This window comes from Solanum verrucosum, unplaced genomic scaffold (genome assembly GCF_900185275.1).
Source record: "Solanum verrucosum unplaced genomic scaffold, falcon-dt-bn FXZP01000049.1, whole genome shotgun sequence".
Classification (NCBI taxonomy): domain Eukaryota; kingdom Viridiplantae; phylum Streptophyta; class Magnoliopsida; order Solanales; family Solanaceae; genus Solanum; species Solanum verrucosum.
In genome coordinates, this window is record NW_026020221.1 from 8,904,671 (window position 1) to 8,927,233 (window position 22,563).

The 22,563-nt window shown below is 31.1% G+C and overlaps 1 protein-coding gene across 1 annotated transcript; it reads right to left on the minus strand.

Moving 5' to 3' along the window:
* Positions 1 to 128: 128 nt before the first annotated feature.
* On the minus strand, positions 129 to 5,656 carry LOC125830980 (mitogen-activated protein kinase homolog MMK2-like). Its single transcript, XM_049510175.1, has 6 exons — positions 5,483 to 5,656; positions 4,197 to 4,326; positions 2,389 to 2,526; positions 1,274 to 1,606; positions 814 to 997; positions 129 to 670 (listed from the first exon to the last, which is right to left on the minus strand). The coding sequence occupies exons 1-6, from the start codon at positions 5,653 to 5,655 to the stop codon at positions 498 to 500; spliced, it is 1,131 nt and encodes a 376-aa protein (XP_049366132.1). The 5' UTR covers position 5,656; the 3' UTR covers positions 129 to 497.
* Positions 5,657 to 22,563: the final 16,907 nt, after the last annotated feature.

Consider the following 22,563-nt stretch of genomic DNA (forward strand, 5'->3'; position numbering starts at 1 on the left):
ATAAAAATTCCAAGGTTTTCATATGATGCTACAGCAGCTTCATTAATAAGAAGGCAAATTATGGATAAAACACAGTGATACAGAGATCAAGCAGAGATTCTTATCAACATGCAAAACACTGCAATAGGCATACAACTTCAAAACTCGTTCGTTCACTGTCCATTCTCACATGAACAATTTTCCATGTTATGTCAAACCACTTGAACAGGTAAAATGTTCAGTTCTATAAGCCAGAGAGAATCTGGCATCAAGGAGGAGTCAGTATTTAGAACCAACTGATTGCAGGCTACTCTTTAGGTTCTTTATACAACACCAATAAACCAAACACAACAAGAGAATAAGTTTCTGACTTAAGCCACTAACAATTTCTTGAACCAAATAGCTCCACCATATTTATTCAGTCATCTTAACTGGGGAACATTACAAATCTAATACACTATTTTAGAGAAGTTATGTCACCAAACGCTTATTGTATACATCATATAACCACGTCTCTTTCAATGAGTTGGATCAGGATTAAATTTTGCAGCTTCCCTCCAGATGAGCTCCTTGATATTATCTTCAGTGAGAGATGGCTGCTCAAAATCCAAACTGAAAGGCCTCGGACAAACAGGTTCCTCGTTGATTTCATGAAGAGGTGCCAAGTATGGGTGACAGAGAGCTTCATCAGCTGCAATAATCCAGAAAAAAGGCTATTAACCAGAAAATCTTGTTGTAGTCCTTTTTTTCAACTTTCACTAGCATTTCAGTAAATTTAGAAAGATTGTGTGGAAATGAGCCTTAATACGCAAAAATGCATCGCAAATTCTTTACCAGTAATACGCCTGCTTGGATCAAAGACGAGCATCTTTTCAAGCAAATCTACAGCTCGGGGAGATGAATTTGGGAATCTGGCAGCAAATTGTTGCCTTGGGTACCTTGGAAGTTGTCTAACGTATCTCCGGGCATTATTACTCCGGAGAAACCCAAGACTGGCATCATCTGGTGAGCCTATGAGCTATTGAAAAAGCCAATTAGAGCAATGTCAGTTGAACTGGTTCAGCTCCAAGCCAAAAGGAACTTCTAAATGCATGCAAACCAACAGAAAATCCTAAATAAGTAGATAAAGGTGCACAAAGTTCAACAAACAAACAAAGATCAGAAGGAGAGATCAAACATGGAGCTCTTCTTGTTCAAAGATTCCATCATTATTCGACATACTCCTGCTTAAGCTAAGGTATCTGTTAGGATGATGCATGAATTCAGAAACTACAAATGCTATCTACTAGTATACCTCAGTGATAAGTCTCAACTGGTGTACGTAATCTCTGCCAGGAAAAAGGGGTTGTCTTGTCAATATTTCACCGAGTATGCAACCCACTGACCAAATATCAATTGCCGATGTATATTCTGAACAATTTAGTAGCAACTCTGGTGCACGGTACCAGCGTGTCACACAATATTCCATCATGAAATCTGTCTCAGTTGTCGTCCTTGCTAGCCCAAAATCTCCAATCTTTAGGTCACATTTTGCATTGACAAGCAAATTGCTGGGTTTTAAATCACGATGCAAGATATTGGCAGAGTGAATGTACTTAAGTCCTCGCAATATTTGGTACAGAAAATGCTACAAAATCAAAAAAGACAACCACATAAAATGTTGTATAAAAATGAAGATAAGTTCCAAACAAATGCACATTATTATGGGAATATGAAACAACAATAAAATTTGACTGTATATATTTGTAATTCTTAGATCTGATGTACAATATGTGGACAATATGCATAGTTGTCAGGTAATTAAATATGAATATACGACCAAAAACCTTTAAAAAATAGGTGAAGCAGCCCATAACCTTTTAAACCCTTTTAGATCCCTTATATTATTCATGTGGAACACTATATAACTCAGCAAAGGAGACGACAGTCAGCTAGAAAAATTTTAAGAGCAATGTGCCTGGGAGGAATAGGATAATTCATACAGAATATATCACTCAGGGTTAACAAAATACTGCCAGATTGTTCCTAACAGTTTCGAAGAACAGAGGAAGGAAGCAAGGTTAAAACAGGCCATAAGAAAATTATCTTCCGAAATTCTCTAGTGATTCTGAACCAATCATCAATAATCTATATCTTTACATGCATCCTGGAAGAGAAATGAATATTAAGAATCTGCGCAAGATGGGAAGTCGTAATATAAAATAGTCTGTTTGGACACCAGACAAGTGTTTATTGCTTTGAAATCTAAATAAAATCCCAAAAGGGTGTATCAAGCCAACAATTCCAAGGTTCATTGCTATGAATTAGATTCTAATTCAGAACTATACAACAAATAATAAATCCAGCTAGCTGGTTAGATAAGAAGAATCACAATTATGGAATTAGTGCACGACATGAAGTGTAGCTTACTCGACAGTGTTCATCAGTCAGCTGTTGGCTGGAATGAATAATCTGATGAAGATCAGTGTCCATTAGTTCATAAACAATGTACACATCATTAAAATTCTTCTTTTGAGGAGGCCGTATAACATCTTTAATTGCAATCACCTGCATATTTGGAAAAAGTTGCATGTAAGTGGGATTCTGTATCACCTTCCACAAGATCTTAAAATATTAAGCATTCTAAAAGTACAAGAACAGTACTCAGAGATAATCAATTAGTTATGATAAATGCACATGCTTCCCATTTTTCAAATGGCAAATCTTACAATTAAAATAAAAATAGATCATCTTAACCTTAGCAAATGGGTTGAACTTAAGGCTGGGCACCGGAACGGGTTGTACCAGTACCATTCCAGTACCATTCCGGTCCGTTCTGGTCCGGTAGTATTCGGGACGGGATGGGATACATTGAACCGGTACACGGAACGGAACGGTACCATGATTTGGTACCGGTATACCGGTACCGGTTCATCCCGGTTCATTCCGGTTCCGTTCCGGTCCGGTCCGGTACCAGTCCGGTCCGGTCTTGGTAAATCATTTTTAATTAAAATAAAAAATAATATTTTTGTCATTATTTACTTTTATTAGCATTTCTTTTTTGTTTATTTAATTTTTTTAAAATTACAAACTTAAGTTATTTAACTTACAAGTTATAAGTATAACTTAATAACTTATAAACTTCAAAAGATTCAAATCTTTAAAACTTATAACATAACTACATAAGCTCAAAAACTAAAAAAAAAAACTTTATTAAACTTAACTTACAAACTTATATACGTAAAAATTTAAAAAAAAATCTTTAAAATAAACTTAAGTAAAATTATTATAAATTTTAAAACTTAAATACTATAAACTAATATAACTTAGAAAAATAAAAAAAACATTCGAATTTTCGTAATTCAAAATAACTCAAAAAAAATAATTATTTTTTGAAATAGCTATATGTGTCGTCCCGTTTATCCCATCCCGTTCCGTTCCGGTCCATTCCGGTCCGTCCCGGTTCCATCCCGGTATATAGTGGGACGGGACGGAACTGAGCCTCCATCCCGGTAGTTCCGGTCCGGTTCATCCCGGTACCGGTCAACAACCCGGTCAAACCGTCCCGTTCCGGTCCGATACCGGTTCGTTCCGGTCCGGTGCCCAGCCTTAGTTGAACTTGACAATGAAATAGTAAATTTGAAAGAAGTATTCACTTCAAACTTGTACTTTCTTAACACTAAAATTATATACTTATACCAACTTCCCTTTCGTTTCTACGCCTCTCTTTTCCGACTGAAGGCAGTAGATGGAGAGGGGGAGGCGACAGTAATATTCAATTTTATTGCCTAGTCTACCATTTCAGAGTAATATTCATTATGTTCTTGTTTCTATCTTTTTCTCTTTTCCGCCAACATTATACATGAAAGGTATGAATATAACTGGTGATGCCAATTCTCACTGGTATCAGAACCTCTGAAAATACGATAGATTGTTTAGAGGCCTTAAGTTCATCTTTTCACATTGCCCTTCTTAGCCTGCATCATTTTCTTCAGCCTACTCTAGTGATATAGCATACACCTCAAAAGCCCCACTCCAGAGAAAAACAAAATCAAATCCATGTATATTACATCCAGCAAAAAAAAGAAGAAGGGAAAAACCACATGTAAAAGTACAAGAGGGAAGTAGTGATAGATGTCAACTTTTTAGTGAATAAACAAGGCAAAGACAAATGAAGATGAATTGGTCGAAGGGGCACGGGTGCAATATTCAGATTTCTGGAAAGGTACAATACTCACATTCTCATGATCCATGTGACTGAGAAGCTTTATCTCTCTTAATGTTCTTTTGGCATCTATTACATTATCAAATGCATTCCCAATCTTCTTAATAGCTACTTCCTCACGTGTCTCCGAGTTCACAGCAGCACTGCAGCAAAATTTAAAATATATATATTAACATGCAGTTTACAGTCACATAGTAAAAAAATAGAGGAGAAACAATATCATAAAGGATAAGTGCAACATATAAGATCCTAATTGCAACAAGGAAAAAATTTAATTAAATACTCTAAAACTTGCATAACCTAAGCTTCAACAAAGTCACATGATATATCATGTATATCATGACCATACTGCAACTTCCAAGAGCTTACATTAGATTGGTAGGACATGAATATACAAGGAAAAAGTGAGTTTGAGCAGATACTAGTCATGCGAATGGTAACATAGAAGCAACCATACCCCTATACCTTCAGTGTCATAAAGACTAAAATCTAATGGAAACTCATCATAAGAGACCTTATAGCAGTGTTGTATTAGGAAATGACCAATTGAAGAAGTGAACATCATTAAGCATCTCTTTCTTTCTCTTTCTCTCATAAGACAGAGATATGGCTGAGCATGATCTGATTCAGTTTTTTCACATATCAACCACACAATCTTACAAATTCACTGGATCCAACTTCAATTATCAAATATTTTGAAATCTTCCACGTTTGAACTAAATGAAACTCCCTCAATTTCACTTTATATAATCGTCTTCAATTAGGCAAAGAGTTTGAGAAAGAAAGAAAGATTTTTTGGCATGACATTGCTCTACGACTACAGAAACATATCCATGTCGTAAAATGAGAAGTTTAAAGTTAAAAGAGTTTTGATATCATTATTTTTAAGATTCTAAAACAAAACAAAGGGAGTAATTAATAGTTTGGACACCTCTAGACAACAATCACAAAGAGCTTAAACCAAGTAATAGGTGAAACGATGAAGCTATAACCTCAAGGTAAACAAACTTAATCTCCATGCAGGGACAAGCTTTGCTCCTCTTCAGAGAGCACTATTTATGTAAACACACAAAAATTCACATACCTATATAACTAATAAGGGTAAAAGAGATACAGAGTTTAAACCTAAAAACAGGACAGCCGGTGCACTAAGCTCCCGCTATGCCCAGGGTCCAAAAAGTACACACAGCCTGCATTTCTGCAAGAGACTGTTTACACAGCATGAACCCCAACAACTTTACTAGTTACGCCATTAAAACCTATGCATATAAAAAGATGGAAAAAAATTTCTTTTCTTACCAAACCATTCCATTAGCTCCACGACCAATAGGTCTAATAGGAGGAACATATTTTCTTGAAACTTCAAACAGAGAGCCGTGCACATTATACTGAACATAGCGACCCCCATGAGTTGGAACCCCTCTTATGTTACTGTGCCCACCATGATCAGCTGAACTTGAATCAAGAGACATCTGAAAATCAAAACAAGAAAAGGGGTTGAAGAATCTTGAACTATAACACTCTAAATCAAAAAAGCCCCTTTTTTTGCCCAACAACAAGAAGAGAAGAAGAAGAAGAAGAAGAGTAAATGGATATTTGGTGTCTTTTCCTTTTTGGGTGGCTAAATTGTGATTCTCTTTTCAATTTTCTAGAGAGTCCCTGCGTGATCATGTGGGAACTTTTGAACTGGAACGCTGCCATTGTTGTTGCCCGTGAAGAAAATTGACTTTGCTTTTCTTTTTGCCTTCTCTTTATTGTTGTACTGGATGAGTCCTCTTCAAATTTTCACCACACAAGTGTGTAAAGATTTGACTACATACGATGCTCTTCCATATAGCTAATATAGAAAAATAATAATTGTGGCAACCATTTTGTTTGCCATAATTCTCATTTTAAAGTATAGTTAGGGGTCATTTGATTCATGAATATTTGGAATAATAATTAACACTACTTTTGATACACAAGTAGTCTTAAATTATGATCGAAATTCTAGACATACACTTTAACTAAATTAAGGTTCTATTATTCTAACAGTTAATTCATTTATTTTATTTTTGTAATTTTATACACATTTGGCTTACGTGACACACTCCATGACTCCACACAATTGAGGTGCGTGAGAGATGTTTGAATGTCACGTAAGGCAAAAAAGTGTACAAAAATACAAACAAAATGCCACGTTGTCACACTTTTTTTTTCCTTAAGTTTTGTGTCAAGTTAAAATATGATAAAAAAATTGAAACGCAAAGAATATATGCATCAAAACTTGTATTCATAACACATTTTACATAGAGTATAGAATATGAAATGAATCTACTTACATTAACAATGTAGGAATAAACTATTTAAACACAAAAATCTCATTATTAATCAGTGCATAATCATCTATGTACTACTTCTCCAATAAACAACCATTATACTATAATGTGAAATACAACTAGTATGTAAATCAAACAAACTATGAAAATTATTTGAAATATCTATAATAAAACATTGATCACATATTAAAGATATCAAGACCCAAATTCAATATACGTAATGGTACCTACAAAACTGCGTTAAATGAACCGTTCCAATCCAAAATTCAAACCAAACCAAATTCAAAATTAGTATGTCATTCTTAGTGTTTTAGTCAAGTATAATACAAGTTTCAAAATGCTTAAACATATCATGATAAAACAAAGAATCTGAAAATTAATTTTAAAAAAACACAATTCTGTTTTAGGTACAGGCCATGGAGCTCACAACATTTACATGAAAATGATAGCAAAAAAGAGGTGAAAGATGACTAGCAACCAAGGGTGTGGCTTAGTGATCGATAAAGTGGATTGAGCACCATGACATCTCATGTTCAAATCTCAACGGCCAACATAGACAATATATATATTTGTATCTGACTCCATTTGCACCTTATTTTCATTCACATTGTGAGTTATTCATAGACACCCCAGAGAACAAAAGTATATCAAAAATGATCTTTAGCGGCAATTAATTAACGACAATAACTTAATTGCCACTAAAAATGTATTTTTAGCGGCATTTAGCACTCTTTGTAAAAAAGCCTATAGCGACATTGGATCCAATAACATTTAACTAATGCCAGTAAAGACTTTATCATTCTTTGTTAATATGTATATTTATTGCCACTAAAGGTTGTTTTTTGTGTAGTGAACTAAGTATATGTTAAAGATTTAAAGGTTCAACTTCATTGGATGTGCAATAGAAATGAAACAAAGTTGCTATTAAAATACACAATAAATTTGAAAACAACAAGGATATATATATATATATATAAACAGAACTTGTTTTAACACTGCTAAATAACAAAGTACAGATATCTTAAAATAACATGTTGAGCTGAAATAACCTAATTTTGACTATTAAAGACAATCAAAAGACTGTAAAACTTAAGTGGAAGGGCTAAAGTGGTCTGTGACTAAACTTTAAAGCAAAATGGAGCTTTGACACCAGCTAGAGCAAGAATAGATGCTGAAATTCCCCACAATGAGTCACCACTGCAGGTCCGAAATCTTTAGCCTTGTGCTTGTTATACATACATTTGCCAACCGAATAGAATCAATGAGCCTAGACACATGTCAATAGGTAAAATAGAATGGCCATGCACATAGGACTTGGAATGAATCGATAAATTCTATACTTGGTCTCAAATTTCTTCAGCAGTTGAGTCACTATATAGGTTGATGAGAATAGAGAGATTGAGACAATGACATGGAACGCGGGAAGGCAGAAGCTGTGTGTCTAGTCTAGTATGCTCATCATCAAACCACATGAAGCTATATATCACTCCACTATTCTCCAAACCAACCCAATAACTGAATGTAAGGATTGGAATTTTTCCGTAATTAATTTGAGGTGAGGGACCAATCAGTGAGGCCACCAACATGGAAAAGACCATCATCTTTCTTAGTGCAACAAAACAAATGAGAATAAACCGGCAAAGCTAACAACAAGAACATAAGGAAGCATCCATTGAGTGGTAAAAGATAAACCAGGAAACCTAACAATAAGAAAACTCGCACCCAAGGAATGTGATATAGACAAGCCAGGATACATTGAATTGAGAATTATTTAAGTATTAAATTTAAACAATACAACAACAACATAACTAATATCTTCCCGCAAAAGTTAATTAATAAAATACATAAAATTTTAAAATGGTACAAGATTTGATGTTATGTTATTTTTCAAAAGAAAATAAATAGTGGTAAAAGATGGTGGAGAAGAAATCAGCTTACAGGTTTGTGGAGGAAGACGTTTCTTAAAGGCATTTAAATACAAAAATTTAATGATTAGCAAATGTGAGTTAATTGAAGTTTGAATGCTTTTAAGACTTCCGCATGGATCTGATCGAATCGGACCGAATAAGTGGCGAAATCTTAACAAAAAAACATACTTTATAACTTAAAATTTGAATAATTCAAATTTAGACCTCTATTAAATGCAAATAAATTAGGCATAAATCAATAATAAATCAGCAAAAGTCAATTCATGTTAAATTAGTCAAACCTCGAAAAATTATAAAACGAAAATAACCCATAAGCTCATAATTTCTTTGATGTAATCAAGTTTGATTTTGACTTACATTGTTAAGTCAAATCTTTTTCTTTCTTCTTTTTCTTCATTTTTCTAGTTAGGCCAAAATTCTCCCAATTTCATCTTTGGAATCCCATATATTTTATGGTTTGAACTAAACTAAAATTGAACTATAATAATCCGAGAGTAAGAAATAATTACTAATATATTTATATGTAAAAATTTCTTCATTTAATATTATTTATGAATAGTGGTGAATTTAGAATTTTCATCAAGAGGATTCAAAATATGAAGAAGTAAACATATAAAGAAATTGAAGGAGCTCAATATCTACCATATATTTATTAAAAATAATGGTAACCATGTATAAAAAGTGTAATTTTATAATTAAACCATTTTTTCCACTCCTAATACAATGTGTGCCAAATTGGCCAATGTTATGATCAATGCATTTCTTTCAATTTATGAATATTTGGAGCTCGTGTGTAGGGGCGGAGCTACTAAAGGTAATAATCCGCATCAAATTTGAGAATACTTTCAATACTTCTCTCTTAATTTAAACAAAATGTCCATAAAACAATTATTCTTGTTTCACTATAAATAGACCCTCCAATAAGACTTGATGTCATGGGTGACACATGACGTTCTCAATCAAATTTGTTTGGGATGTTGTTCTCTAATTTAGAGATCATATTTTCTTTTTCATCATTTAATTAGTGAATTTATCTGTGCTTCATGTGGAGTAAAAGAACAATGTCACCCGTCTTCTTTCTGAAATAATTTTTATTTTATTTAAAAAATAATTCTGACCATGATAATTTCAAATTAAATTTGAAGTTGAAATCTGAATTTGAAAAACTTTGCAACTACCTTCATGTTTAGAATTTCAAATAAAATGTTATTTTGTCTCATTTGTGGAAAATATAACAAAACACAACACCAATTTTAAAAATTTCTAGTAAAGTGCAAAAATATTTTTTTCTAATTATATATGGCCAAATGTCCACCAAATTCATGATCTATTTTTTTTCTTCTAATACTCGAATATTAAAATAATCAAAACATATCTTTTTATTAGAATCAATTTTATTTTCAATATTTTGTTCAAGCGTATAATCTAAACAGAAGAAATCATAACATACATACAAGTCTTTTTCGAAACTTAAGTTTTCAAATTCTAAACTAAAAGTTACATAAAAACATCATCTATATTTTGTTTTAAACAAATATGAAAAAATATGTATAAAAATAGCTTGTTGACAGACCTTTGAGTACCTCCGTAATAAGTTGGCGAAGCATTGTGTATAGTCCCACCATTTTAAGACATGTTTTATCACTTACGAGTCAACTTTCAGGAATTAGCTGACTTTCTTGGTTTTTAGTGTGTTAATGGCCCATTGATCTAGCGCCTTTGAGCATCCAAAAAATAATTCTAAATTTTTTTTATGAGGACCTCCGTAATGAGTTGGGGAAGCATTGCATATAGTCCCACCATTTTTTAAGGCATATTTTCACCAATGTTTAGAAATTAGTTGACTTTCTCAGATTTTGGTGTGAATTAGCCCATGGATCTAGCACCTTGGAGCACCCAAAAAAAATTCTCAAATTTTTTTATGAGAACCTCCATAATGAGTTGGGAAACATTGCGTATAGTCCCACAATTTTTAAAGGATATTTTCACATTTACGAGACAACTTTTAGGAACTAGCCGATTTTCTCTATTTTTCATGTGTATTAACCCATGAATCTAACGCCTTGGAGCACCCTAAAAAAAATTCTGAAAAAACTTTATGAGAACTTCTGTAATGTGTTGGGAAAACATTTCCTATAGTCCCACTATTTTAAAGGTATATTTTCGCATTTACAAGCCAACTTTAGGAATTAGCCAACTTTCTTGATTTTTCGTGTATATTATTAGCACATGGATCTGGCGCCGTGGAGCACCAAAAAAAAATTTTCTGAAAAAAAAAATGAGGACCTTCATAATGAGTTGGGGAAGCGTTGTGTATACTCCCACCATTTTTAAGGCATATTTTTGCATTTTTGAGCCAACTTTTAGAAATTAGCTGATTTTCTCGATTTTTCGTGTGTCCCATGGATCCGACGCCTTGGACCACCCAAAACATTTTTTCTAAAAAAATTATGAGGTCCTCCGTAATTAGTTGGTGAAGCATTGCGTATAGTCCCACTATTTTAAGGCATATTTTCGCATTTACGATCCATCTTTTAGAAATTAACCGATTTGCTCAATTTTTCGTGTATATTAGGCCATGTACATAGCGCCTAGGAGAACCCAATTTTTTTTCTTCTGAAAAACCTTTATAAGGACCTTCGTAATGAGTTGGCGAAGAATTGCGTATATTCCCACCATTTTTAAAGCATATTTTCGCATTTATGAGCTAACTTTTACGAATTAGCCGACTTTCTCGACTTTTCGTGTGTATAAATCTTGCTCGTTGGAGCACAATTTTTTTTTTTATGAAAAAATCCTTAATGAGGACATCCGTAATGACTTGGGGAAGTGTTACGTATAGTCCTTTCATTTTTAAGGCATATTTTTGCATTTATGAGCCAGCTATTAGGAATTTGCTGACTTTCTCAATTTTTCATGTGTATTAGCCCATGGATCTAGCGTCTTGGAGCACCCAAAAAAAATTTCTGAAAAAACTTTATCAGGACCTCTGTAATGAGTTGGGGAAGCATTGCGTATAGTCCCACCATTTTTAAGGCATATTTTACATTTACGATGGAACTTTTAGGAATTAGCCGACTTTCTTGGTTTTTCGTGTGTAATAGTCCATGAATCTGGCGCCTTGGAGCACTAAAAAAAATTATCTGCAAAAATTTAACAGGACTTTCGTAATGAATTGAGGAAGCATTACGGATTGTTCCACCATTTTAAGTCATATTTTCGCATTTACAAGCCAACTTTTAGCAATTAGCAGACTTTCTCGATTTTTCATGTGTCCATGGATCTGCGTCTTGGAACATCCAAAATTTTTTTATGAAAAACTTTATGAGGACCTCTGTAATGAGTTGAGGAAACATTGTGTATGGTCCCACTATTTTAAGGCATATTTTCGCATTTACGTGTCAACTTTTAGGAATTAACCGACTTTCTTGGTTTTTCTTGTGTATTAGACCATGAATTTGTCGCCTTGGAGCACCCAAAAAAAATTCTGAAATTTTTTTATGAGGACCTCCATAATGAGTTGGGGAAGCATTGCGTATAGTCTCACCATTTTCCAAGACATATATTTGCAAGAAACAAAAAGGACCAGTGACTTAAAGTCTGTGATTTTGTGCCTACATAGGTGCATCTATGGAATGAACTTTGACATTGTGTAAAGATTGTCAAAGGGAATTGAAGCACTATAATTCTTTTGTAGAATAATATTTCAAATGAGGTTTCATGTTTCCAATGGCATTTTGATAGTATGGAAAATAAATATTTGAAAATATTTTTGAGATCATAATTAAAATGTGGAGGTTCTCTGCTTATGATAAAGATAAAATTAGACTTAGTGTTCTATTTAAATTTGGAGCACAAGATATGAGATTCAATGGCATTCTTATATTGTGTTTGACCTACAAAATTCTTAGAATATATTTGATATTGTGGTCGTTGAGTTTCTCTTTTACTAGTATATGGTATGACTAGTATGAAACAACCAAATTATATATATACTTGTTCAAAATAGTTGTGTTCTTTTATGAAAAAGTGTCACTTAAAATGTGATTTTTTTATGAAAAGATTTGTCTATGAAAATACAACTGTTTGTAATGCACACAAAAAAAGGAAGAGAGCCGCGTAATTTCTAAAAGTTGGCTCGTAAATGCGAAAATATGCCTTAAAATGGTGAGACTATATGTATTGCTCCCCCAACTCATTACGGAGATTCTCAAAATTTAAGAGCCCCAAGGCGCCAGATCCATGGGCTAACACACGAAAAACTAATAAAATCGCGTAGTTCCTAAAATATGGCTCATAAATGCGAAAATATTTCTTAAAAAGGGGGAACTATATGTAATGTTTCCTCAACTCATTACGGATGTCTTCATAAAGTTTTTTGCGGAAAAAAAATCGGGTGCCCTGGGGCGTCAGATCATTGGCCTAATACACACGAAAATCCAAGAAAGTCGCGTCTTTCTAAAAGTTAGCTCGTAAATGTGAAAACATGCCTTAAAAATAGTGGGATTATACGTAATGTTTACCCAACTTATTAACAAACTTCATTTAGGGTCTGTTTGGAAAGCCACGTGATAATTTGATTTGGCGTAATTACATAGTATGACGTGTTTGGTTGGCCATGTAATTACTTGGTCAACAGATAATGGCCAAGTAAATTACATATTCAATTTAATATCATTTATAAAGTTTCTTATTTGTCTAATATAAATTTTAAATAATTAATTTTTATTTTTAAAATTTAATATAATTGTGCATCCAAACAATACATGTGTAACTACAATGTATTACACTATGACAAACAAACTAGGTTAGTGTAATTACTAGACTGATAATTACTATCCTAGTAAATACACCAATTTCAATTATCAGACGACTTTCCAAACAGACCCTAAAGATAAGGAAAAATATGAAAAAATATGAAAACATCCATCCTGAACTTTGAACAATTCAATTATTTTGAACAATGAAAAAAGTTCAAAAATTAAGTTAATATGGAATAGAGGGAGTATATTTCTATTTATAATGTGAATGTTGTGATTGGACTGTCAAGTATGTAATGATATTGTTTCATAGAGCTTGTTAAATGTCTGTAAATATAAAAATTGTTTATAAGCATGTTGCAAGTTATAATCTATGAGTTTAATTTTTATCACTCAACATGTTTATTATAAAATGATACTCTCTCCGTTTCTTTTTATATGTCATCTCTTTTTATAAATAGTTGGTCCATAATACTTGTTATTTCATAAAATCAATGTATAAATTATCATATTGTTTCTTTTTTACCCTTGTGAGTTATTAGCCTTGAAAATATACATTTGACCAACTTAGGTAAGCTAAGTAAATGATTCATCTTCATTGGTTAAATTAATTAATCAAAATAAATTAATTCATATTTGTAACACCCCAGAAATATTTTCGAACTGAGACTCAAACCATCCTTCGTTGTGAGTAGTATTTTTACCTAGGAATTTAAATTTCTTGAGTGTTAAGGTCACTAGATGTAGAACCTTTAGTTCCAAAATGAACTAAATTGGAAATAGCAAAATCTGAAATTTTGCAAGTTATGCTTAAGGTATAAGTTTTGGGTGAACTTCAAACGACCATAGCTCTTAGTACAGGATGAGTTAGGTGGGGATACAAGATAGATAATGAAAGGTCTTCGAATCCTCTTTCCAACTCCACCGAGTTTGCTAAATTTCGAGCTCTAAGTAAAAAGTTATAAATGAATTACTAACGACGCTCCAACCTGGCAGCAGCTCCGCGATGGCTCCGAGTTATGGAGCCAATACGGACCTCACTGCCTAGTGAAAAATTATTTCAACTCCCATCTCATTTTATTTATTTCTTAAAGGGTATTTTGGTCCTAAAAACCCTTAGGAGGGCATCTAAATTACCCTAAACGAGTAGAAAAATTAGTTTTCTTAAATCAAACCCTCTCATCCACTCCAAAAATTCTACACTCAAGGAATTCAAGAAACACTAAGGCTAGGATTCATCTTTCAAGATTTTTCCTTCAAATTGCTTCAAGAAGATGATTTTTCAGGTATGTAAGCTTCTATAGTGTTGGGTTTGTTCACCCACACGCCAATCATGTTTATTTCAGCGAAATTCGTTCTAGAAAGTTGAAAGTTTGATGATTTTGAATTGTGTTCTTGAAATTGGTTGTCGTTCTTGAGTTAGGATGGGATTGTTGAGTTCTTGAGGAAATCGTGTTGATTGTAGAGTCATTTATGAGTAGATTCTTGTGTACATAGATTGGGTATCTGAATCTAAAGAGAAATTGAGCAAAAAAGTCAAATCTAGGTGAATTGGGGTTAGAAAACGAAGAAGGAAAAAGTCAGGCGAATCTGGCACCTTGCTCCGCGTCACGGACCTACCTCTCCTTTCACATAATTTTTTCTTCGCGTCGCGGAGTGGTCACGGACCCCTCTGCCTCAAAAGTTATTTCACGACCAAATATTAAAATGCACCTCTGCGTCGTGGACTTGCTTCCAGACAGTGATTTCTTAATCGTTTCTCATGTTTAACTATCTAAAAACACTCCTAAACATCACGAGATCTTTCCTATCACAAATCACAACCTTGAATTCATAAATCAATTCAAGGTAGAGTTTAGAGTCAAGTTTGAGAGTTCTTTCGAACATTTTTGAGAAAGTCCCTTTGAGTCTTTTTTAGGAGTCTTCTACAACTTCTAGTAACTTGTTTCAAGACTCGAGCAAGTGAGTATGAGAATGAGAAGAATGTATTCATGAGTCTACTTTACCATCACGAGATCCTTCATATCACGAATCATAACTCTTGAATTCATAATTCACGTTAAGAGTAGAGTTCAAGGAAGCCTTTGAGTTCAATTGTGAATCCTTTGAGATCTATCATCGATTTGAGTTAAGTTTTGAGTAAGTAAGTATGAGAAGTAGAAGAGTCGTATACATGAGTTACTTATTGATATTTTGACCCTTGAGTTGAATTGTTCATGCCTATAATTTCGCATGAACCCTATAAGTCGAACAATCTTGAGATGAGAAGTATCTTTGAGTCCTTGAGTTGAGTAGTTCATGCTCATAATTCTGCATGAACCCTATGATTTAAGTTATAAATTTTAAAAGCTTTTCAAAGCCAACACTTGAGTTCTTAAATTGAGTTTTGAGAAAGTAAAGATGAGTTTTGAGAAAAGAGTTTTCTAAAACATGATTAGTATGACAAATATATCATCAATGTTTATGCTGTATGACTTTTCGAGTCATCAATGATCATATTATAATATGATTTTGAAATGTTTTTGAGAAAGAGTAGAGTTGAGTTCATTTTATTTAAAATGATATATGAGAACTAAGTATTTCCAAGGGTAAATGTTTTCACATTTAAGATGAGAGGAAACTGAGATTTCCAAAAGAGTTTTGAGCAGTTTGAGTACCATCTCTTCTAAGAGATAGATTTTTGGGTAATTATCTCAAATCATAGAAAGAGTTTTGTTTTTAAAACATATGAGTATATTTTGGGAGTAGTATTGACCATCGATATGGGAACACGAGTTCATAATAACTCAAGTCTCCATAAACCATGTATCTATCATGGGTAGAAAGGATCAAACTTTTTAAATGATTCCTTAGTGTTTTTTAGCATAGACTAGTGGATCCACTTAGTTAAGACGTTCTATATGACGACAAAGTATATGACAATTCTAGCAGTGTGGGCAAGACGTTATATCATCACTTAGGCTCATAGTGGTGGTTGTTGGTTAGAGAAACTTCCATAGAGTTATATTGTATTTTTATATACACTTGAGTATTATTGTATTTTTCAATACATTGAGTTGCTATCTACAGTTTTACAGCTTTCCATATATATTGCATCTTTTACTATTGTTTTATTCTTGAGCATCATGGGTTGAGTCTTTCAAGTTGAGTATCTTGAGTTGAATACTTTTGAGTTGAGTATCTCGAGTTGATTTGTGCTTCATTGTGTCGAGTACCTTATTATTGAGTTTCACTGAGTTGAGAACCTCATTACTGAGTTGAGTATCCTATCATTGAGTACTTCTAAGTTGAGAAAGTTTGAGTAGTTTTGAGTATCCCTTGAGTTGAGTAAGTTTGAGAAGAGGCAAGTATGTTTCTTTTTTATCAAGTTTCAATCTTATGTTATGCTTTAGAATTCCCCTTACATACTTGTACATTCCATGTACAGAGCCATTTGGCCTGCATTTTTTCATGATGCAGATTTAGGTATTCGGGATCATCAACAAGAGCTTCGTTGATACCACATGGAGTTCGAGTTAGCTATGGTGAGCCTCCTTGCTTTCGGAGGATTTCATTTACTTTTCAGTTATATCAGTTGTTAGGATGCCGTGGGTCTTGTCCCGACTTTCATCTTTGTCAGTTAGAGGCTTCACAGATAGATAATAGAGTTTCAGAAGTTTGTTTCATTTATCTTATTAAATGTATTAAAGACTTGAGTTGCCTATTGTTGGCTAGTTGAATATTCTATTTTTATTCAGAGTTATTCATTTGAGTTAAAGATTTGTAAGTGTCATGAATTTTATTCAGTTTTTAAGCTTTGAGTTAGTCTTTCGCTTGTAGTCAGCCAGAATGAGGGTTCGCTTAGGGACCAACAATGGTTCTCGAGTGTCGGCCATGCCCAGGGTGTAGGCTCGGGTCGTGACAATATTCATTGATTGAAAACTAGAGTTCCAAAAAATTAAATAAGGGTAGAATAGTAAACTTACTTAGTTTCTTAATGCACATGAAATCCAAAATTGTGACATATCAATAGGAACAGAGGGTGTAATATAAACTTAAGGATATTTTTAACAGTTTTCAAAACTTACGGATATAATCATATTTCTTTAAAAATTCAAATATTTTTTTCAAAAACTATGGTCAAACAAATGGTGCAACTTCCCAAAAAATAATTTGTCAAAAATATTTTAGAAATCTATGACTATATTAAGTGAATTGTTGAGAATATTTCAAAATAAATGAATTGTTCAAAGTTTAAGAAGATTGTTGAAACATTTTTCCATATTTATTGTTCATTTAATAAAGTTCTTAACTACTTTACATTTTCTAGGAGACTACTAGTACTCCCTCCGTTCCTTTTTATATGTCACATTTTTACTTTGCACTTGCATTAAAAAATGATATAACTTTACCCTTCTATCCTTTTTTTTTTTTTTGAAACTCAAGTTTTCAATCAATGAATATGAATTAATTTATTTTGATTAATTAATTTAACCAACGAACATGAATTATTTACTTAGCTTTTCTAAGTTGGTCAAATGCATATTTTCAATGCTATTAACTCACAAGGGTAAAAAAGGAACAATATGCTAATTTCTGCGTTGATTTTATGAAATGATAAATTTTATGGACCAACTATTTATAAAAATGGATGACATACAAAAAGGAACGGAGAGAGTATATTCTTAAAGGGAAAATTCTTTTGGCCATAAAAATTTAGCCATAATTTGACCAGAATGGTAAAAAGACGTGTACACACTACAAACTACTCACTCCATCCAACAATAATTGTCCACTATTAACTTGACATACACCTAAAAAAAATAATAAATAACAGGGGTAATATTACTATATTTTCCTTTGACTTTATTATATAATGTTTGAGAAATGTGTTACTCCCTCCGTCCCATTTTATATGTCACTTTTTTACTTTGCACTTGCATTAAGAAATGATGTAATTTTACCCTTCTACCCTTATATAATTTTTTTGGAACTCAAATTTTCAATCAATAAATATGAATTAATTTATTTTGATTAATTAATTTAACCAATGAACATGAAACATTTACTTAACTTTTCTAAGTTGATCAAATGTATATTTTCAAGGCTAATAACTCACAAGGGTAAAAAAGAAATAATATGGTAATTTATACATTGATTTTATGAAATGACAAGTATTATGGACCAACTATTTATAGAAAGGGATGGCATATAATATGGGACGGAGGGAGTAGATGATAAATAACATTTAATAGCAAGGGTAAAATAGACACAAAAAAATAAATTATCTCTTGATTTTTTAAATTGAACAAGTGTTGTTGGACAACTATTTTTAATATAGTGGACAATTATTGTTGGATGGAAGGAATAGTTTATTTTTGGACATTTTTGCCCTTTAACTTAAATATTGAATATATTCTTCAATTATATTTCCAGTACATTGAAAATGATTAATGAGATTAATTACTAATAATTTCACAGTTAAACATGAAAAAGGAACCACAAATCCACCAAAAAAATATAAGTCTCACCCACTCTTTTCTCTTGAAATTTTCAAGATCTAAAAAGAAAATTGTTTTACAAAAGAAAAATAAAAAATGTGACAGTAATATTTGTTTACTTCATTTGTGTCTTCTTCTCTTTTTCTTTCAAAATTTTCATCTTTTTAGTTATTTGTTTATTGATTTTTCATTTCTTATTTCTTAAATGATAAAAAAAAAAAAAAAAGAGTAAAGTGTAGATTATCTATTTTAGTTTATAATTTCTAATCGTGAAAAGATAAATTATATATAAATTTAAATATTAAAAATTTATATCTATAATACTCAAAATTAAAAATCTGAAATTAACTGAATTGACAAAACAATTACTCCTATTTATTTAAAGGAGTTGTTGTTACACACCGATTTTCTAGAAAAAAGTTAAATAATAAAAAAATATTTTATCTGATTATACTTAGAATGTATGTGAGTGAAATATGAAGAAAACTGAAATTACCATCATGTTTCCTCTATTATGTGATTATCTTTATATTCTTGACCGTATATGAATCACATCATACACGGATAAAGACTCATTAAAATTAATATTTTATTTATTTATTTTAGTACTAGAGACATATACAAATATGTTTTAGATTAAAATGTTGATAGAGTTTTATTGAAAAATTATAATAACACGGAAAAGATATAGAAAGTTCTTTATGATTTCAAAATAAACTTTTATACAAAAAATGAAAGAAAAACATTTTCATAATTCTCCAATGATAATGACAACACAAATTTGTTAAGCATGAACTAGATCAAAGTTTCGTCACATATGTTTTTTTCTTTATTAGTATTATTTTTTGTTTTATATATATATATATATATATATATATATATATATATATATATAGTTGTAATTAAATTATATGTTAAAATATTAAGTATGCATAGTTGTAGTCACAATATTATTATTATTTTTTCCTCAAATTAGTATTTTTTTTAAAACTGATTAAGAATTTTAAAATTAAGTAATTTTGTTGTATTTATTATATAAATAAATTTAAAATACATTTTAAATAATTTTTAAAAAATATAACGTAAGTAATTGATAGATATAGACACATTATAGAAATAATAAAAATCATATGGTTCATAAGTGTCGATCCTATTTAACGACAACCCAAGATAGTTACACATTAATGTTGTAGGTTTGCATATTTGTTAATTATTATGTTTTAAAAAATTAAATCACATATTTAAATAATTAAGTGATATCCCTAGTTAACAACAATCTAAGAGAGTGCTTAGCATTAATGTTGTAGTCTTGCGCCTCTATATTATGCCAACTTGATAACTTATGAATTATTACTGATATTTGTTATTATTATGAGCTCTAGTTAAATAATTTTATGAATTATTGTGTTTAAAAATTTAAATTATAAATATACAATAAAAAAAGTTAAAAGTCAAAACACTTTATACATGATAGAGGTCAATATAATATAGAAATCATAAAATTATATATCTTATAAGTATCAATCCTAATTAATTACACTAAACATTTTTATACTATATTCAGTTAAAGATAGACCCTTCTCTCTATATATTTTTTTAGCACCCTTTATATTTTGAAATCAAACATTCACATCTTCTATATTATACAAATCATACAAGTTTCATCCTTCAATAATGTTATTTCTAATTTCCTAAAAAATCTAAACATTGTATAGATTGAATGTTCTACCTAAATGAAACTCTATCTAAATTATATATAAATAATTTTAAGGCAAAATAAATAAATAAAAAGAGATTACGTATAATAAATGTTACATTCAATTTTTTTATAAATAATGTACGTATTTAAACTAAAAGAAAGTTACTACTAACAATTGATATATTTTATTAGATAATTGGTGTCACTTAACATTTTTTAAAGAATATTAATTATTTTTAAATCAAATGCATGAATGAAAAATTTATTTTCATTTTAAAATTTTGTGAGGATAACTTCACATTTTTTTATAATTTAATTTATTGTTTAATAATTTTATTTTAATATATTTATTTATAGATAAATTACATTGAAAGTGTAAGTATAGAATTTTCACAGTACATAATGCGTAAGTGTTTTATTTTAAAATCTAAATAGTATTTAAAATTGAATTATAATATAAATTTTTTTAATGTATTAATTATTTATATACAGAAAATGTGAAATTAAATTTCATAAATAGTGTTTTTTTGTGATCTTATAGAATTGCTTTATTGGAGATCTAAAGTAGATATTTATTTCTGTTAGTTTCTTTTTTAATTTACTCCACAATTTTTATTTTTATTTTTATAAAAAGAGTCTGGAGAATTTAAAAAAAAGGTAAGAAAAAGAAGTAAAATGACGAAGAGAAGAAAAATGAATTGAAGAAGAAACAAACTTGTTAAATATTTTGACAGGTGGAACGCAAAAAATTAATCTTATCAACATAATAAATAGGGATAAGGGTCTGAAAAATATCCTAACTTTGGTCGGATTTGTTGTTGCGATACTAAACTTTCATGAGGACCTATTAACTCCCTAGACTATTTAATACCGTATTTTAAACATATATATTAGCCCACGTGGACATAAAAAATAATACAAAATTATAAATAGTAATGTGTCCACGTGGGCACATATATACCTTTAAAATACACTATTAAATAGTTCAGGGGGTAAAAAATACGGTATTAAATTGTCTAGGGAGGTAATATGTCCTTATGAAAGTTTAGTATCGCAATAACAAATCCGACCAAAGTTGAGGTATTTTTCAGACCCTTATTTCTAATAAATACTATATACAATTTACTAGAAAAGAGCAAGATTTAATTTTATTTTGAAGGAAAAAAGTTATAATAGTCTTTTCAGATTTCTGGTCAAATTCTGGCCAAAATTTGATAGTTGTTTAGCATCTCTCATTTTTTTTTTTAAAAGTGTGTCATTTACTGTTTTCATTCCATATTAGTTGATTATTTTTTATACGCTTATTAAGAAATCATAAATAAGAATATGATTTTATTAATTTACTCTTTAAAAAACTTCTTGAAAATTTTACAAATAAATGTAAACACTTTTAAAAAATATTAATTGCAAGAGTAATATAAAAAAAAAATTAATTAATGTTTCTTTTTTTAAAAAATATTTAGTAACATGGGTAACTAATATATGACAACTATTTTTAATAAGATAATCAACTAGATTACTTAATTATGATTACATGGAGTACTATATTATTATTATTATTATTATTATTATTATTTCATAATACCACCAATTCCAAGTACAAATTTAAAAATAAGCTTCGTTTATGTGTTTGATTAAATTAAAAGTGGCTTAGACCCTTCGGGTAGCTAGTGGTTTGGGCATGAGAATTTCATGTTGGAGGTCTCAAGTTCGAAATCCTGCGCTGGCAAGGGATTTGTCTTTTGGGTCGAGCTCGTCGCATCGGGCTTGCCTAGTGCGGATTACCTTTCTTATGTGATTTGCTCCTATTGCATAGGAGCGGGAATTTTACCCTGTGCGCACCCTAAAAATAGCGATTACGGGTTTTCATTAAAAAAAAAAGTGGCTTAGAAAGTTTACTAGTAAGTTTTTTCTCTTTTTGCTCACAAATTCTTGAAAAATGTTATTTTTTCATTTTTCAATAAAAGCTACTGTTTCATTTCTAAAATTGGCATAGAAAAAAGGGGGAAAACATTAGTTCTTCCTTCTCCCTGAAGAAGGGAGGAAGGCAGGCGAGTATTACTAGAATTTCCCAAAAATTTACAGCTAAAATCCCTTGCTAGATCCGTATCTTTCCGCCTAAGTTTTTTCTCTAACTGGTACACTTGTTGGAAAGAATGGAAATGCTTACTAAGTGTTGGAAATTCTCTGTTTTT

What these genes read in the sequence shown, in the direction of transcription:
- LOC125830980 (XM_049510175.1), bottom strand. Translation starts at nt 5,655, where the DNA reads ATGTCTCTTGATTCAAGTTCAGCTGATCATGGTGGGCACAGTAACATA. An exon ending in GGAGCTAATGGAATGGTTTG is followed by an intron (nt 4,327 to 5,482) that starts GTAAGAAAAGAA and finishes ATTTTGCTGCAG; the next exon opens with TGCTGCTGTGAACTCGGAGA. An exon ending in TCCAAGCAGGCGTATTACTG is followed by an intron (nt 671 to 813) that starts GTAAAGAATTTG and finishes GGATTATTGCAG; the next exon opens with CTGATGAAGCTCTCTGTCAC.